The 18,013-nt window shown below is 44.6% G+C and overlaps 2 protein-coding genes across 2 annotated transcripts in view; both read right to left on the reverse strand.

The window, feature by feature from the left end:
• Positions 1-245: 245 nt before the first annotated feature.
• On the reverse strand, positions 246-12,268 carry LOC134513097 (solute carrier family 22 member 2-like). Its single transcript, XM_063329211.1, has 11 exons — positions 11,774-12,268; positions 9,502-9,605; positions 8,236-8,390; positions 5,884-6,052; positions 4,759-4,873; positions 4,547-4,653; positions 4,234-4,448; positions 3,680-3,788; positions 2,495-2,607; positions 1,306-1,405; positions 246-798 (listed from the first exon to the last, which is right to left on the reverse strand). Exons 1-11 carry the CDS (start codon positions 12,182-12,184, stop codon positions 732-734), a joined length of 1,665 nt encoding a protein of 554 aa, XP_063185281.1. The 5' UTR covers positions 12,185-12,268; the 3' UTR covers positions 246-731.
• Positions 12,269-14,699: 2,431 nt separating this feature from the next.
• IGF2R (insulin like growth factor 2 receptor) overlaps positions 14,700-18,013 on the reverse strand; it is a 63,011-nt gene continuing 59,697 nt past the window's right edge. The window contains exons 46-48 of the mRNA XM_063329210.1: positions 17,475-17,639; positions 16,807-16,876; positions 14,700-16,383 (exon numbers count right to left, since the gene is read on the reverse strand). Of these exons, the coding sequence (XP_063185280.1) occupies positions 15,982-16,383; positions 16,807-16,876; positions 17,475-17,639 (637 nt within the window). The 3' untranslated portion in view covers positions 14,700-15,981. The remainder of the gene's footprint in view (positions 16,384-16,806; positions 16,877-17,474; positions 17,640-18,013) is intronic.

An 18,013-nucleotide genomic window follows, 5' to 3' on the forward strand; every position in this document is an offset into this window, starting at 1 on the left:
GGAGGCTTAGGAAAACAGTTTTGTACAAAAAAAAAAAAAAACAAACACAAAAGAGATGCAGATTATGCTCGATGAAGATGATATTAAGACAAGAAAACTTAGTGGTTACACATTGAAAACTGAGCAAAGCTATTACTTCATGAAGAGCTATGAGTCTTTCTCCCATGCACTCCTTTTCATACCGTGGAGTTGCCACATGCCCAAATTTGTGAGTTTGAGGAAAGCTAATAAAGTCCCCAATGAAGGTTACTGTACAGGCACATGGACTCACATGAACACCATAACACATGAAGACTAGCAAAACAAAAAATCTGTGCAAATATGTTGTAAGTTGTACCAAGACTGTATGAGGTTTGTAGTCATCTCGACTCCATAACAGAAGTAAATATCTGTTTTATTATGCTGTCCCTTCAAAACACCAAAGTCAGACTTCATAGAGGCTTATAAAGTTTTGTTGGGATGGACCTACCATCCTCAAGTTAAGATCTGCCCTCATGTTGAGGTCCACACAGCTGGTATGAAGAGTTTCCAGCTCTGAAACGTATTTATATTATAGTGTACAGAGAGGGAAGCAGCTATGCAATTAATAGGGACAATCCAACATTGTAAATAAAGGTTAGGCAGCCAAAAAAAAAAAAAAAAAGAAGCAAGACAGAAGAAAGTATTTATTCCAATTTGCCTTTCCATGCTAGTGCCTTAAAGCAGGCTACGCAGAGAGAGTTATGCCTTCTTCAGTCATGTGCTGCTTCTGATGTTTGGACATGGAGATAAATCTTTTTGGCCTTTGGAGCACTTTGCCTGCAAGAATAACAAGACATGAGCAGCAAACCAGGAATGAAGGTGTTCAGTGAGCAGCTAACAACAAGTTCTTCACTTGCCCTGCCTCTTCCCAGAGAAAATGAGCAGCTAATCCTCAAATCCTCTAGATTTGCTCTGGCTCCTCAGTAGATACTGGTGCTTCACTCACCACGTGAACAGCTGCTATCAAGAATGCCCTCTTCTGTTCCACAAGATCAGTTAGGTTTTTTAAGCACAAATAACATTTATAATAGTGTTGCAGCAGACTTGAGACACTAGTGCAGCTATTCACAGGCCAGTAAAGGCCTATGCTGCTTGTTTTCAGATGCCTAGGTAGACAACTGGTAAAAAGAAAAACTCTCCAGCTAGAGTCTGGGAATTAACTAGCAAATTCTTGGAAGGGTAAGAGGCAGACAAGTAACCGCTGGTCTTCCCCCAGGGAGCTCTGGGCAGGGATTTTACACAATTTCAAGTGAAAGCTGCTAAGAGTTCATCATCCTGACTCACCCGTGAAAGTTTTCAACATCTTCAACAGTCTCAGGCAAAACTCTTCCTTTAGTTTCAGGTAGAAGCAACACCAATCCCCCCGCAATCAAGCCAAGAACAGCTTCAAATCGAACAGATGCACAAAGACCTTGTTAGCATATACCAATTTCCAGCATATACACCACTTTCTACTGCCTGGCACAAAAGGACTCATAAATGGCATTTTATTTTGTTCTTCATACAAGATGTGCACGTTAAGGCTCTATATGCAAAACCAGCATGCCACCTCTGGAGGACGTGGCAGCCATGTGGAGACAGCAATGAGCCAAGCTCAGTTATGAGTTATGCACTGAACTACAACATCTCAGGCTGGACAGACAACTGTAAAAGGGAAAGAACCCTCTCCCTTTCTAGTCTGAGCATATGCCAGGAAACGGATTCAATTTTTCTGCCATGTACCTACCAAGATTTAGAAAATACTTACACAATGTGATTAACTTCTCCACTGATATTTTCTTTTACCCACTTTGCATGTGTTTGGTGTCCGTATTTTAAATCTACCAAGCACCCTCCTAAACACGATGTCTGTTAAAAGCTGCATATTGCCATTCAAGACATTTTTCTATAAATAGTGCGCTGATCTAAAGATTCAGAAAAGTTTTGCAGACCATGACCTGAGAATTCAGGTCACTAGCCTGCAAACTCTCATCTTGCATTTTTTTACCAAACCCTTTCCATAGAGCTGGAGAACAGCCATTTAACAGACTGTCAGAAAAGTTGAAGTGTAACAGCCACACTAGTACTCCATTAAACAGGCAATTACGTGAAACTCTAGGTTTTGGCTCCTGGACTGAGACAATATACCTCACAGAAGAGCAGTAATTGATCAGATTGGAATTCATGAAAATATTAGTCTCATCAAAACTTTAGAACGCTTCTTAGCTCTTTCTTTGCCATCTGTTGAACTTGTGTTCACCTCTAGCTTCCTTTAAAGTGCAAGGAACAATAATAAGGGCAAAGGAGACATGAATGCATAAACAAGCTCCAGGTTGTTATAAACTGAAGACTATGGCCTTTGTAGAGCGGAAGAGGCTTCTGCTGCATTTGAGGCAACTCAAATTGAGCCTCAGCTGCTTTTTCCTCCTTTTGAAACTTGGGCCCTGCCGCTGCACCCCAGGAGCAGCCAGCGAGGAGGTAAGGTGGCACTTACTGAAGACTATCAGCGGCAGATCGTGCCAGACTTCCACTAGTCTGTAGACGATGAACGGGACGATGACTCCTCCAACATCACACAAGGAGGAGCAGACCATCACGCCGAGGTTCCTGGTTCAACAGCAAAGAAATCACGTTAGCGTCACAGCACTGCAGACGGAAGGGCACGGATCACAGTTCTGACCCTTGCACAGGGCATGCAGCTCAGCAGACCACAAAATGGCAAAGCAATTTGCTAAGCCCTAGTTTTCCACTGGTGGGCACATCTAGGAGTCATTTAGACCTAAGTATCACAAGAATAAAAAGCTTAGCAAATAGGAACAGGAGGGTGTATCTGTGTTTTCACAGTTGTAACCAAATTGCCAAGGTTAAAGATAGAAGAGAATCGGGCCCGAAGCCTCTGACGGGAGTCTCCGGATACAGTAAAAATGTAAAACCATTAGCTTCAGTTCATCTTAGGTGATCTAGTGCAAAGTGTGGCAAACGATTCTTCTGTTTGCTAGACACCATTAGTAAAATTTTAAACTCCACTGTACTCATTACGAATAGAGAAATAAGATTAATAGAGTCTCGTGGTTTCATCATAAAATCAGTGTGTCCCCAGTGAAGAAAGGAGGAGTAAGATTCATCTTGTCAGTGCAAACATCTTCTCTGCAGGCAACAGCATTCAGTCATGGGGTAGAAAGGAAATTTTGAAGAAGAATTAACTCCCAAGCTTCACATTTCTGCAGCACACATCTACTTCTGAGCTATTCACCCTGCAGCACGCTTAGAAATAGGGGGGAAAAAAATCCAGTCCTCAGGTGAAGGGCTTGAGTTAACATGCATTCTCCATAGCAGACTCCACTCTGGACAGATCCATTTAAATGTTATTTTGATTCAAACAAGATACAAACCCAAGCACTATGTGGGACTTCAGAACCCTCATCCACCGCCGTTGTCTCCACTTTTCCCTTTATTTCAGTCTCATGAGTTTTCGTCTGCCTTAAAGCACATCTGTTGTCTTCATGACTCTACTTTTTAAAAGCGTTTTACCTATGCTCCACCTACTTTATGTTCAGCAGTACCCGTGTAGTTCTGAAGCATTTGAGGGTAACTTATTTTAGCATAAAGTGTAACATACACATTGGCCTCAACTATTTGCTTCCAGGCCAAATGCCAATGGGGAGAAGGATGCACCTACCTGATGTATGTTGGATACAGCTCAGTGTTTACAAAGCAAACCATTTCAAAAGCCATTGTGATTCCCATTCTCCCGATGCAAGCAGCAATCACTTTTAGCCAATGTATGTCTGCAAAGAAAATGCATTCGACGCGTTTAAAAATATCCCAGTGATTCGGCACGAGTCAGTTAATACACCACTGCTATTTCAGGGTCGACCTCTGATCCCATGTCACTTGATGTTTTTAATGGGCCTTCTTTCACCTGTGTGAATGAGGGAATGGGAACAGCCAGCACCACATGAGCTGTGGCACAGGGACCTTCCCAAAGCAGCACAGGGGACCCAGGTGCTTTGAGATTTATTATTAGCAGTGCTACAAATCAACCTCATTTCACTTCTGCAGTGGGAGCACTACCAAGAGTCAGGGAGGCAGCACCCAACGGCAGGCATGGGTTTGTGGACCTTGGGAAAAGGGAAGGAGAGGTGGATGCTGTTCCCAGGGGGCAATGCTGGAGTGGGAAGCCACCACATGGCCTCATGGAAGCCACCACATGGCCACGGGCAGGTGACTCACCCTCTGGGATCAGGGCTGTGACAAGACAGGCGGCCCCAGCCACCAGGTTTGACGCAGCCCAGGGGTAGCGCCGCCCAACACGGTCGATGGTGACGATGATGATGAAGGCAGCTGGGAACTCAACAAGGGCAGAATAGAGGAAATCCAGATACATGTTCCCAGCAGCTACTCCCATGTGCATGATGAGCCCCTGGTAGAGGACGGAGCTTGTGAACCTGGGCAGAGAAGAGCATCCCGGCTTCATTAGTTGGAGGACCGAGGTCTGTGTCCTGCGGGAGCCTTTTTAACCAGCTCTCCAACATTATCTTCTTACCAGTTGTACATCAAAATTAATGTGTTTTTTCTCATCTGTGGTGTCCTGACAAGGTCGATGAGTGAAGGACTCTGCTTTCCAACATCTTCCTCTTCAAATTTAATATCCTGTGGAAGAGCCAGTACAAAGTACAGTAAGTTTCTACTGGGAGGAACTGATGGAAGGAACTATCACAATACTTGCTTACATGCATAAGCAAACCCTGAGCTCACCTCAAAATGGGAAGGCATCTTTTTCCGATTTTTTTTAGCCATATCACTGACAATTCTCATAGCTTTGTCATTTTTGCCTTGAGAGATCAACCACCTGGGAGACTCTGGGAGGCACCTACAATGCAAGTGGATGCTATTATATACCAAAACATAAAGTTCATATAGTCCTTCCATGTATGGAGACTGTCACGAGAGGGCTTTGGTTGAATAGAGGCAGGTGAGATTTTTCTTTGTTTGGTTGGGTTTTTTTTATGTCTCCCCTCTTTTCCCCACCTCAGGAAAACTAGGGTATCCCGCTGCTGAAATGGGAAGAGAAGCAGTTGTGTAAATGGCTTTACTCAGAGATGAGTTTCCTAAAGATAAATCAATCAGGGAAGGGCTTTGAGTGAGAGTAGTGCTATCATGTTATTCAGCCTGTTCACCACAAACTGGCTCCACTTAGGCAGTCATTTTCCAGTTGTGCCATCACAGGTTAAGAAGTAGGAAACAAGCTAGAACTGGCTTGCCAATTCACAAATACAGAAAAAGGGAGACAATGAATGTCTTTCATTATTCCGAACCTCTGAACCCATCCAGACAATTTCTCAAATCAAAGCACTCAAACTGAAAAATATCAATCAAAGAGAGAGGAAAGAATCCAAAATAAAGATGAACCCACATGGCCTTCTTTGGTTGCACCACAAAAAGCTGTGACTTTTTTTTTTTTCCTTAAAAAAAAAACCCCAAACATGTAAACAACCTGTTACAGTTATGTTAGCATTCAACAGCCTCTCAATAACCATCTTTTCAGTGTAGGATCCACTAAGTTATGTCAAGGTATTTCTTTTCCTTTATGAAATGCTTAATGAAGATAATAATATGATATTAAACTATCCTCCCCCAGTATTTTTCAAAATGGTCTGTCTTTTAAACATGTCAGGTGGGGTGCGCAGGTTAAGATGCAATGAAATCTCAGTTGCTGAGGGGGCCTATTGCCCTCTGCTTTTTTGCTGCGTGCCTCCTCTTTGCATTAAGAGGCGCGCACAGCCGGAAAGCAGTGCCAAATCTCCCTCCATATCAGGCCCTGTGAGGCAGAAGCAGCTGGGTTTTGGGTTGTGGGCAGAGGTACAACGAAAGCCCATTTACCAGTAGTAGAGGAGGAAGAAGCAGCTCGGCAGGGTGACGGTGAGCTGCAGCCACCGCCAGTGAGGGATGGCGTAAGCGATGGCATCGAAGACCAGGAGCCCAACGGAGAAGGCTGTCTGGTAGAGGATGCCCACCGTCCTCCGGTACTTCGGACCGACGACTTCCGTCACTGCAAGCCAGCAGAGAGACAGGTGAATGACAGCTCAGCCATGACCACCCAGCGCAGCAGTAACTTGCTGTGCAGGGAGGCTGGAAGACCAATGCCATGTTAATGACCTGAAGAAACCGTCTTGGTAATACTGGGCTTCCTGGCATAAAGCCTCCAGACAAAAATCCCCCAGTGCTAGCAGAGGAAGGTTTGCTTTTCTGTCACCCAGACTCTCAGCAGAGAAAACACTGCTCCTGCTCTTACACTGGCCTAAGGCATCCAGTAGTGTCCTCTGTCACGGGAGCATCCAAGTAAATCAAACATTCCTCAACACGCACAGATGGATTTTGTTGTAAAAATCTAACAGCAACCTACCTGAAGTCTCCAACCCAATAACAAAGCATCATATTCTGTTTTTTAAGTGCGGCCTTTCAGCCTGCATCTCACTCCAAGTATACAGGAAATGCTGGTACCACGGGATGGCGTACAGCTTCCCGGTCAGGATGGCTTCACAACTCACCTGCGCTTTGCAACTGCACATCACAGGATAGCCCCACAGGTTAAGTCTTGTTGATACAAAGCTAAAAGTAACTATTCCAGCAGGCAAGCACAAACACGCTCAAAATTTTCATCCGGTTGTGTGTTTTCAAGAAAATAAACCGATTAAAAAAAAAAAAAAAAACAGAAAGCAATTATTTAGCAATTGAAGGAAGTGCTGTGTTGTGGAGCCATGGATTAGCTAATACTGCTGGGCCAAATGATGCACAGAGACAAAGACATCTCCCCAGGCTCAGTAGGACTTAGCCAAAAGCCGCTGAAGGTCCGAGAAGCATCCCAGGAGAGTGTGACAACAAGGTTGCTCTGTCCTTGTACCCTTCCCTGGGCATTCAGTATTGGCCACCCTTAGGGAGAGGATACAAGTTTGAAGGGGCTTTGGGGCTGATTCTGGGTGACTTCTCTCTCATGAGAGAGTTTCAAGGAGAATACAGAAGCAACAAGTTGTAGCTGAGGGAAAACATCAGGATAGGGCAAGTCGTTGTCCTGACAGGGATTTTATGCTCTAAAATGGCATGAAGTTCCCCAGAAGAGGTGATGAAAATTTCATTTATGCATGAAAAATATTTAAGAGGCCAAGCAGGCATCTAGAATATGCACAGGAAGGAACAATCATGTCTTGGCAGAAGATGGTCTGGACTGTGGGCTAGATGTTTTTATTTTATTTATATCAGACATCTGGATAACTACATTAGCAAGATGTCCCCACTAAGAGACTTAATAGAAGTTTAGGGTCTTGACATTTACCTTTTTTCCACTATCACAGTGAAGCAGATCACTCAGAGCTATTTGGTAGAGACACCTGACATCCTAATCCAGATAAGGGTCTATTGGGCAGCATTCAAAATATTTAATTTCCTTCTTTGGTGATTGCTTGGTGTTAGGTATTTTTGGCAAGAGCCTGAACTCCACACCAGAGAAGTTCCAGGCAGCTCTACCACGCACCAGAAAGCGGTCCTGAGCTGGCCCCAACCCTGCTGCCCCGTAGCCGTGCTTCACCACCAGACCCCATCGGTGCAAAGCGCTGGGAGAGGCATCAGCCCAGCCCGGCTCCTCGCACCGCTCTGCAATCCCCTACGTTGGCTACCACTCAGACAAGTGCACAGATACCCAAACAGCTTGTCTTTTCCTCAGCAAGTACATGCTGTTCTTCAGTTATTTTTAGGCTGTAAAGCCTCTATTTGCCCTTTAATACTCTTTGTGTCATAAAAATACCTCCAATGCTTCCCACCCTCTGCCTGCTTCTTTAATGGCCTCCTCTGTCATCACCCCGCCTGTGACCGGGCTGGAGCGGCTGCGGTCTGCCCCAGGGCTGTCACCTTCCCCAGCCAGTGCCCAAGGGGAGGGAGAGGGGCCCCGGCGCCCAAATCTGCAAAGGGGAGCTGCACTATAGGGGAAAGCCTATCTTGAGGTAACAGCCCTAATATACCATCGCTTGCTTGAGCTTTGAAGGCTACTGTTGCTTCTCCCTAATGACAGTGCTTGAAAAAAATCCTGAGAAGTCAAAGAGGGAGAAAACTCCTTGATAAAACACCATGGGAGGCATTTTTTAAATAGCTTTTGTTCGAGGTTTTTGGGTTTGGGTTTTTTTTACCCTCCCCTTCATCTTCTGCAGCCAGTCTTGCTCCTGGGAAAAGGTCTGAACTCACCCAAGATGTAGCCCGCGGTCCAGCAGCCCTTGCTGACCAGCCCTTGCAAGAACCGGAGGATGACTATCCACAGGTAAGTGGGCACGAAGACCAGAAGGATTCCACAGATAACGTTTGCAAGAATTGTATTTAAGAGGCAAAATTTACGACCAAACCTGGATTGGGAGATAATAACGTGTAAAGCAAAACACTAGTCATGAAAACACAGGTGGTGTAAACTAGTAAGAGCTTTGTGCATCTTTAAAAAAAAATAGTAATACAACTTTGATACACAAGGGATAGATACATACTGACTTTTATTCTTAGCCCATTACTCACTTATCTGCTTTTCTATTCCCTGAAAAATTACTGTGCCAATTCCTCTGCAATTCCCAAAGGCTTTCAGGAAAAAGAAAAGTTTCCCAAGTTGAAGAACAATAGTCCTGTATTTACTCATACTTGGATTGGGACTGTTATGCCTGAATTTCAGAACAGGCAGCTTAGTAACTTATTTATTTATGATGGGGGTGAAAAATAAGTATGGGTTAGTATTATGATTCTGATCTGTGTGCACCAGATTTATATACCACAACCTTAATCTCTAAAAACCTAGTATGTATGGATCTTTTCACAAGTGGGCTGCATTTCGCAGCTGGAGGAACTCAGAGCCTGCTGCACTAACAGCCCTAGGCAGGAGGGGAACAAGGCTGGGGCCAGGGGGAAAAAGGACTTCAAATACTGCCATTTGTTTCTTTTTAACCCCAGCCGCCTGGGCTAGGGCGGCTGTCTCTGAACAGGGACCTGAAGATGCCAGGACACAGGGATTTCTGCTTTTTCACAGTGCCTGCTGCCGTACCTATCTGGCAACCTCTGCGTCTACTGTTTCAAAGCTTCTCCAAAGGAGGCAAGATGTTTTCAAGCTGCAGCCACACAGAGCGTGACAGATCAAGTGGGGGCTCCAAACCAGCGTGTCCCAGCTCCAGTTAACACCCCGGGGCTCTGGTGTGGCACGGCAGGGAGTTTGAGGTGTACATACACAGACCCAAAATAGTCCTCGTGGGCTCTGCCGGACTCGCCAGCAGGAGATTTGTGCAAACCACCAGGTACGGCCTAAGAGACGGAGTACTGGCCCATGTCAGCCACGAGGCTGAACCTCGAGGTGATTGACCTTATTTTGAGGAGAGCAGAGATGTTAGCAGTTGCACAACCTTCCTCTGCCTTTATCTAAGCTTAGCTGCTGAACACCGATAAGGGAGGTCAGAGGTAGTACTGTCAGCCCACACGTACCTGTCTGCTATGTAGCCAATGTTTATGGAGCCAATGAAAAACCCAGCATTCACAGCAGACTGAAAGAGGTCCAGCTTCCAGGAGTCCTCACACACCAGGTTAAACTAAAGGAGCAACCACAGTTAGATGCAAGAGAGTGAAATGAGGAGCTGGCTCACATCCACAAGTTTCCTTCGCTTCAGTTAAAGATTTAAATTTGTTTCTGGGTCAATGACCATTTTATCAGCACCCAGAAACCTTACTGACTTAATTAAGCCTCCAACATTAAAAACAGGATCAAGCCCTTGAGCAGTTTTCTGGTACTTCCCATTCGTGTCTCATTTCTTGTTACTGGAAAGAACATAAATGAGTTATTACCTGTCAAGATTGGGACCCTAATTTGTGTTAGGCCTTGTTGATCAAATCCGCATGGACCAAATGACTTTTTTTACAGCTAATGGTGAACATACCCTTGCATGTCACAGTAGTCCCTGCAGACCACTCAGGACTAAGGATGATGCCTTCACTAAAGGTACCCCAGATGCTTGCGGAAGCTTCCCGTGGAGCACCGGCTCCCCGAAGGAGGGTGGGAGGAGGTATCTGCATCTGCCCCTGAGCCCACAGCGTTTTCTCTCTGCTCTGGCCTTTTGCTCAACTAAGTTGTCCTACAGCCTAATGTGTCTGGCGATCTGTTTTTTTGTATCCAGGGCCAGGCTTTATACCACATGGCTACACACATATATTTGCCATCTGGCCTTAGTTCCCTTATCTTACTTACGTAGATGTACGTAAGAGCCACTGGAGAATAAGTTATTTCAACAAGCTGTCCTAACACGACTGAGAATCCCTTCTGGTAAACTGGGTTTATTTAAAGCTATGCATCTTTAATCAACATAAAACCAGATACTCTTCCTGATGTTCTGTGGGGCTTCCCATGAGGTTATTCTTCCATTCTTCATTCCTTCGAGCAAAGTAACATGCTTCACTCTGTGCTATTCTTTCCCTTGCTTAGCTGCCAGAGCAAGGGACAACACAACAGAGCCCGAGAGCTTTCACAGACACAGTTCACATCCAGAAGAAAAACCCGTTGCCAAAATGCACACCGAGGCGCGTGATGTTTCTGGACATCCTGTGAGGGAAACCGCCCATGGGCCTGGCCTTGCACCCCCTCCAGAAGAAAAGGGAAGGTTACTGGTGTGAGAGCGTGACTGCACAAATCCACACAGACTCTGCAAGTTTTCTGCTTCCCACAGTCTCAAGAGATCATTCATGGCAGGGGCACCTGGAGCACAGCATCTGCTCGAGCCTTTTGCAGCGAGATGTGCCTGCTGCGCTGCTGCTTTGTAGGAGTCCTGGGTCACCCTCCGTTTGAGGCGTCTCACTTCCTCGCCTAAATCTCACACGGGCCATACTTTGCTGGAAGAAGTACACTAACAATACAGCACCCAAAAATCTAGCTCCAACCTCTTCGAAAACTGTAAGAGCTGAAGTTGCTAGAGCGCAGAATTTACCTGCTCCTGTGTTTGTGTTAGATATATGGGAGGAAGAATTCTGATTTCCACCATCTCTAAAAACTTGGTGGAACTCTCTATGACAAAATCAAGTTTGTCATCCCAGATACTGATTTGCTTTTAAAGTTAAAGGGCCTGAAACCCCGAAGTACCTTGAGTAGCTTAAATACCATTTTCAGTTTATTCACACATCTGAGAACACAAACCAGCTGTCGGATTTGCTGCAATTTATTTCCAAATTAAGGAATAAATGAATTAAGGAATCAATGACCCATAGTCATTCCATTGCATTTGAAACAAACTTTAAAGGAGTTTCTTCATAAAAAAAAAAAAAAAAGGGGGGGAGACGGAACCAAGAGGGTCACAGCTGGGCGCGGATCCCAGAAAGATGGGTGTGTGTGTGCAGGGTGCCCGCTCGGGGCTGGGCTGGTTTTGTTTGCAGTGCTGCGAGGGGCTGCTCCAACCCCCCCCCCCCCCCAGCACTGTTTGCACACCTCCGCCAATCGCACCTCTCCCACGACGGGAGTTTCATTCAGAATTGGACTTTATCTGCCTAGGGGTTTATTTGCCGAAATATGCTTTGCTCCCCCAGCTGGAGATATAAGCCTCCCGAGCAGCCAGGGCAGCGCTCCACAGCAAGGACAGCTCGCAGCAAGAGGATCCCCTCCTCCAGGTAAGCCGGAGTCATTTCAACACAGCCTAGGTTACGTCAACCTTCTCCCACCTCCCTCAGCTGGTCTGTAACGCAGGGGGTAAGGGAAGGGGGGGGTATTTGTTTTTACCTCCGTCACGAGAGAGGTCCCTGGGGAGTCATAGACCCAGCCGTCCCGGCAGGGACCGAGGGGGACGGCGCTCTGGTTGCCCACCAGGCTGCTGAGGGGGTCGGTGCAGCTGATGCCCGTGGCGTTCCAGTCCACCTCGTACCTCCTGCAGCGGCTGATGAAACTGGCCCCATGGCCACCCCACTCAGGAACCGTGTGATTCAGCCGCTCCTCCGGGCTCCAGTCGCACCGCTGGCTCAGCTCAGCCACCCCGGGGCTGAGGCAGCGATGCTCGGGGGTGAACCCGAAGAAGACGACACCCACGTACACCGGGGTGAAGGCAGCAGAAAGCAAACACAGGACAAAGAAGGTTTGCTTCTGGAACCTGTCAAATTCTCCAACATTCTCCAAAATGTCATCTAGGGTTGGCATTTTGGCATCAAAACCACCCCAAAAAACCTCATCTAGGTCTTCTCTGCAGCACTGATATATTTAGTTGGCAGCAAAGCTATTTAAGTAACAAAGACATTTGACCAAAAGTCAAGACTAACTCCATAAATTATTAAACTACATGTTGCAAGCTTTATTTTTTAAGGTTTCGTTTGAAATCAGACCTTAATTCACCCAGGGAGAATTTACATTTAACCCCTAATCAGAGCACATATTTTCCTTTTCTCCAGAAAAGTCACTAACGGCCACAGCACTTCAGGTTGCAGGGGGTTTTTTTGTTAGCCAAACCAGCTCCTCAAAGAAGAGGCATTTTAAGGAGTAGTGTAGATGGAAAATTCTACCAGCGTGCAAACAAATGAAAAGTTTAGTGTAGCAGTTGCTGGGCACCACACATGAACAAGTCTTATCAACCAGGTTCTATAAAGAACAGGTGCAATTGCATTCTCTACATGGAGCCATGTAATGGTAAAGGAACAGTTTTCCCACAAACTCCAGTATCGTGTATGTCTCACCCCTGCAGCCACCCTCACTCTCCATTTCCAAGGAAAACTCCTCCCACCCACATCGGGGCACACAATTTTCACTTGACCATAATCTTTGCAGTGATACAAAAAGATAGAAAGCATTCACTAAGGAATTACACACTGGGAAGAGCTTTGGGAAACCACAATAGAAAATACTTATGGCCAAAACAGCTATTTCTTACTACAGAACTGTAAGACCTGTAAGACTTCAGGTAGAATTCATCGTTGGGCACCCCCAAAAAATCCAGTTACATCAGGCTCCAATGATACTTCATGCTGTCTACGGATAGACACTTGCTACTCCAACACCTTTTGCTGACAACAAAACATCAGAAAGAAAAGCATACGTGAAGGTAACATTTTGAAGATACAAAAAAAGCAAAAAGTGGTCTGGAAAGTGACTTGCACGGTTTAGGCAACCAGGCAAAAAAACTAAAGACCTCCTCTCAATGCATTGCAAAAAATAAACCAGCTTTGAAGGCCATTCTGGCCCAGGAACAGAAACTGAACCAGTTCTTCACCTGATCTTGCTGCCCATCAGCCCTCAGAGGAACAGTGGCCTAACCAGTTATGAAAGCTGCTTTGTAGAGCATCACTCTAAGACCATTCACTGCATCACACAGACATGCCCCCTCCTCTCCTACCTCCTCTTCTCAGGCAGGAACAGCTGAAGCAAGGTAACAAGAACTCTCCTCCTGTGTTACCCCAAGCCCAGCACAACACCATCCCACGCCTGCAACAGCTCCACATGCACACACAAGTGCACAGCAGCTGCCATGCTCACAGCCTGTCCCTGCAGCCTCCCTCACCAGGAGGACATCATGCAGTCATCTGAGGTCAAGGAAACCAAAAACCGAAGCCTGGGTAAAGTTTAAAACCATTAGGCCTAAAAAACTTCACGTTGCTTTGTTCCTAGCAGTTTTGTTTAACTGTTTGGTAACAGTGTGCCTAAGTTCCACATGAACTCAAAAAGTTAGATCCAGCCTGGGCCTGTTTTCCTGATTTCCCACCACGCTCTCTGCGGTCCAGGCAGGGGTTGGGTGGCACTGTGCCATGCAGGTGGGTGTCTTAAGCGTCACACTTCCCAGGGAGTCATGCTGTTACCTGTCAGGGTTTCTGCTCCTGGCCCAGCCATTTTTACACACACATCTGGTCCCCACCATTCGCAGAACACTTCCCTCCCTATGGTTAGGCAGAGCATTCTACTGGAAAAATAGTCGGGTGAAGCAAGTCACGCATCCAGCTCTGAACAAGGTAAGATTCAGTCAGCCTACCGACAAATGCCTAGAAAAAACGTGGGCAATAGTTCCAAGACTATTGGAACGCACTGAAGTCACGCACCGCTGTCAGCCGCATATTAGAAATAAATCATTGATACTGCAGAAATAAATCATTGATATTGCTCAGATAAGCACCTCCTGGCAGAGTATCTTTGTTCTACCTAAGCCTCGTTATGCACAGTCACAATGAAGAGAGCGTGTGGTGTTACACCTGAACACGCAGGAAGTCATTTCATGCAGCGGTTTGTGGATCAAACAATTCCAAGACGCCAGCCTTGAAGACCTGGGGACAAGAAGCAGCATTCTCCAATATCCACTGAGAGAACTGGTGCAATGGTTAACCAGCAGTATTAAAAACACACTGTCAAGCCTCTCATTCCCCCAAATTAACCTAATGCTAAATATGAAAAAATACTGCTTTTGTTTTAAGTATGAAAAGGAGAAGATACAGCTTTAACCAAACTAATTTACAGCTTCACTGGTAGCAATACAAGAGAAAGAAAACCCAAGTCTGATAAAAGAAAGAATACGCCACTGGGGCTTTACCTATATATTTCAGGTCTTTGTCATCAAACATCAGTTCTTGTTTTGAGTGATGCAATTAAGACGTTAGCTATCACAGCAAAAAAGGGTACCACCAGGCTGATGAGCAGCATTGCAGACTAGTGTAAGAAAGATTCCAGACTTGAGATGTGGGATTTGGAATATCCACTTCATATCTTTTATTGAAATTGCTGAATAGTTTATATTACACTATTTTGATTCAAAATGGAGTTTTTATAAAAAGAAACCATTGTTGAAACTGAGTAAGCCAGCCAAAAGGAACAATGAAAAGTTTCAAAAAATTCTGACCAATGCATGTACTTGTACGATGCTTTGAAACCCTACCATTGCCCATAATTTAATTTAGGAAACACCCGGAGAAGAGCAAGACTGCTAGAGGAAATTTGACTTGTATTCATTGCCAGCAACATTTCAAATCAATGACCATGGCCAGGACCACAGCGTAAGAGCTAGAACTTACGCTATCAGAAAACAACGGCCCAAACTTTTTTTCCTTGTAATTAATACCAGAGAGAGGTATTGTGCCGATTGGAGCTCCTCTAATGGTTGGGCTTTTCTTGGCGGTGACAAACTGGGCAGTGCAGATGTATTACAGGAATTCTGCCTTTATATCCTTGAAAATTCTGGTTCACTGTGCAGTCAGCCTAGTCCAGCCATAATCTAGGGGGGGGGGGGGAAAGAAATCTTTGGGTGCTTGTCAGCTGCTTAGGCAAATACTGATGAAGTCAGTCATAGACCAGTACCAAAAAAATATCATGCAAAGAACAGCAACCATTTCAGGCTAAAGCTATACAGTTGTACCTTTCAGTCAATACCTCTGAATCAATGATCTGTTTAAATTAGAACGAATATTCAAATTTACAGGATAAATTAGACCAGTTCCAAAATTTACATCAAATCATCCCAACACACAAAAGTTATATTTTTTCCTTGTCTTACGATGGGTGAACCCATAGAATAATACCCTGCCGGCAGGAAGAACACGTTGCTATTAAGCAAACCTGAGTAGTGAGGATCAATAAATACAAGGAGATAAAATGTTAGTAGTCAGATAACTTGAGTCTCAGGAGCCAGGGGCTTCATTAAGCCTTAATCCTTTCCTTTCAAAGGTTTTTTTTTTTTTTTTTTTAAGCAGGCATTTCACATCTATGCTGAGGCTTAAAAAAAAAAAAGTGTCCTGGCTAGAGAGAGTCAACATAACTCAGCCAACTGGATGTTAGAAATCCAGCCTTACTGAACAGATCATTGTAAACAACCAAGAAATCTTTATCTTCTTCCCTTTTCAATGGTTTCTTGTTAAAGGCAAAATTCAGAAAAATCTTTCAGGCTGAAGTCCTCATATTTGGTTGGAAGTGTTGTCCCGTTATATATAATCTCTCTATATATATTTGATTAGGCACAAGAGGGGTTATTAAACATTCAACAAGTCCTCATCACTATCATCGTGAAACGATACTGTATTTGTAGAGTTCTGTGCCTGCTGTTGGCCTGGCTTGGCTTTTGTTTTCCTTTCTTTTCCCCCATTCAGCAAATAAGCTTTGTCATCACTTCCAAGACTGGGTGGCTTCTTTTGTGGGTGCTTGCTCTTGTCTAGTCCTCTTCCTGTCTGAATCTTTACATCTGGAATGGTTAACACTTCATCCTCACTGTCCAGGTCATCCACGTGGAGAGAGGTAAAGGCTTCAGACGTAACAGACTTGGTAGTAATGTGACCGTTCTCCTGCCCTCCTTTTGCTGTCCTTTGATTTGGTGCTGCCACTTCCTCCATAAGCCACTCTGTTTCATTCTCATTAGCTTCTTCTTCACTGTTTATCTGCAAGAAAAAAATAAATATGCAAGAGAAGACTGCATATACTGCCACATGCTGATCTCCCCCAATTGTCAGACCTCACACCACACACACAGCCTTGGCTTTAACTTAGTCATAAGACAGTGATACCGTAGTAGTATGCTGTTACGATTGCTTTTCACTGTGTCTGAAACAGACTTCTTTCTCTTCCTGTACAGGTATGTGTTATTTGGCTTTTTATGGACATTTCCTTAACTCTATCTTCCTTTCCCATTTCACTATAAAAATGTAGATCTCTCAGCTATGTGGCTTTCCTGAAGCCAAATGGTATGGTTTCCATATACTGACAGAAATAGGAATTAAGGGGATTTATTTATTCATTAGTGAAAGCTTTATATTAAGAAAATTCAAGAAGAAACAAAGCCTTCGATTTTGCCACTGTATTACCTTTGTGTATTTGTAGGCAACACCGGATGTCCTTCTGCAGCAGTTCGTTATCTTGTTTATTACGATTTCCCTAGAGAAGAGGAAGAATGTTGCATTGTGGAGACTGGTATCCCCCTTATTAGCCCTCACTTCACTGGATTTTTACCATCAACATAAATCATTTCACCAAACAAGCTGCAAGCTATCGCAGAGTGACACTTGACCCTGAACCACTAAAAAAATTCAGTCTATGATGATCTTCCCCCTTAACACACAGCTTCAGAGTAACTGCTCTGAAACACCTCTGGCCTTCACATCTAAGGGAAAAAAAAAACAAACCCAAACTTGTCTGGAAAGCAGAGAATCAGCTGGATTTGCACTTGTTCCCCACCACTGTTGCATGGTTCCGGTTTAACACCATAAAAGGAGAGGTATTTGTCACATCGTTTTATCCTCCTTAATTAGCAGCTGTTCACAATAGAGACTAGCCCAATTCAGTTGTGTAGTCCAGCCCTCTTTACATGGGCCTTCAGACAGCAATGCGGAATTCATAAAAAAACCCAGCGGTTTAGCAGTTGATGTTGCCAACCGAAAAACAGAACTGAAATCTCTGAAGTTCACTACTTCTCTTTCACTGCGGAAACCAAGTTCTACCAAAGAAACTTCTAAACCCCTCAATCATTTCTTACCTCCTCTCTTTTTTGTAGAACAGCAAGATTATTAGGCATGCAGTGAGAACAACCAGGAGGACACTCAGCACAGCACCAACAGCCTGACTTCTCCTTGAAAGGCCTTTATGTACTTGGGCCTCCTGATCAGTCTGATGCTCGTGGCTTCCTGGATCAATGGTTGATCTAGTAACATAAGTTGGGGAGAAAAGGATGAGTAAGATTTTTTGACGAGTTGCACCAAACTGGATTAGAAACAGTGGATTCAAAGAAATTAAACACGCCACACCATCCTCTCAGTCTTACCCAAAAGCTATAAAGAACTGAATTCAGGGGATTTTGTTCTAAGTAAAAATCACTGAAAAAAAAAAAAAAAATATGTATGTACTGTGCCTACATACTGGTATGCTTTCCAAGAGTGCATAAAACTGATTACAGTCAAGACTGAAGTGCACAATTAAACACTCCAGAGCTTACACAGAAGCAGCTATCCACACAAAGCTGCTATTTTGGAACCAAATGTGCACCTGAACAAGCTGCAAAAGTGATAGCAATTATTT

The sequence above is a fragment of the Chroicocephalus ridibundus genome, chromosome 3, assembly GCF_963924245.1.
Source record: "Chroicocephalus ridibundus chromosome 3, bChrRid1.1, whole genome shotgun sequence".
NCBI classification, from domain to species: domain Eukaryota; kingdom Metazoa; phylum Chordata; class Aves; order Charadriiformes; family Laridae; genus Chroicocephalus; species Chroicocephalus ridibundus.

Coding starts and splice junctions, on each gene's coding strand:
- LOC134513097 (XM_063329211.1), bottom strand. CDS start 12,184: ATGCCAACCCTAGATGACATTTTGGAGAATGTTGGAGAATTTGACAGG. Junction 6,053..8,235: donor GACCGCGGGCTACATCTTGG/GTGAGTTCAGAC, acceptor GCTGGCTTGCAG/TGACGGAAGTCGTCGGTCCG. Junction 4,449..4,546: donor TTAATTTTGATGTACAACTG/GTAAGAAGATAA, acceptor TTCTCTGCCCAG/GTTCACAAGCTCCGTCCTCT.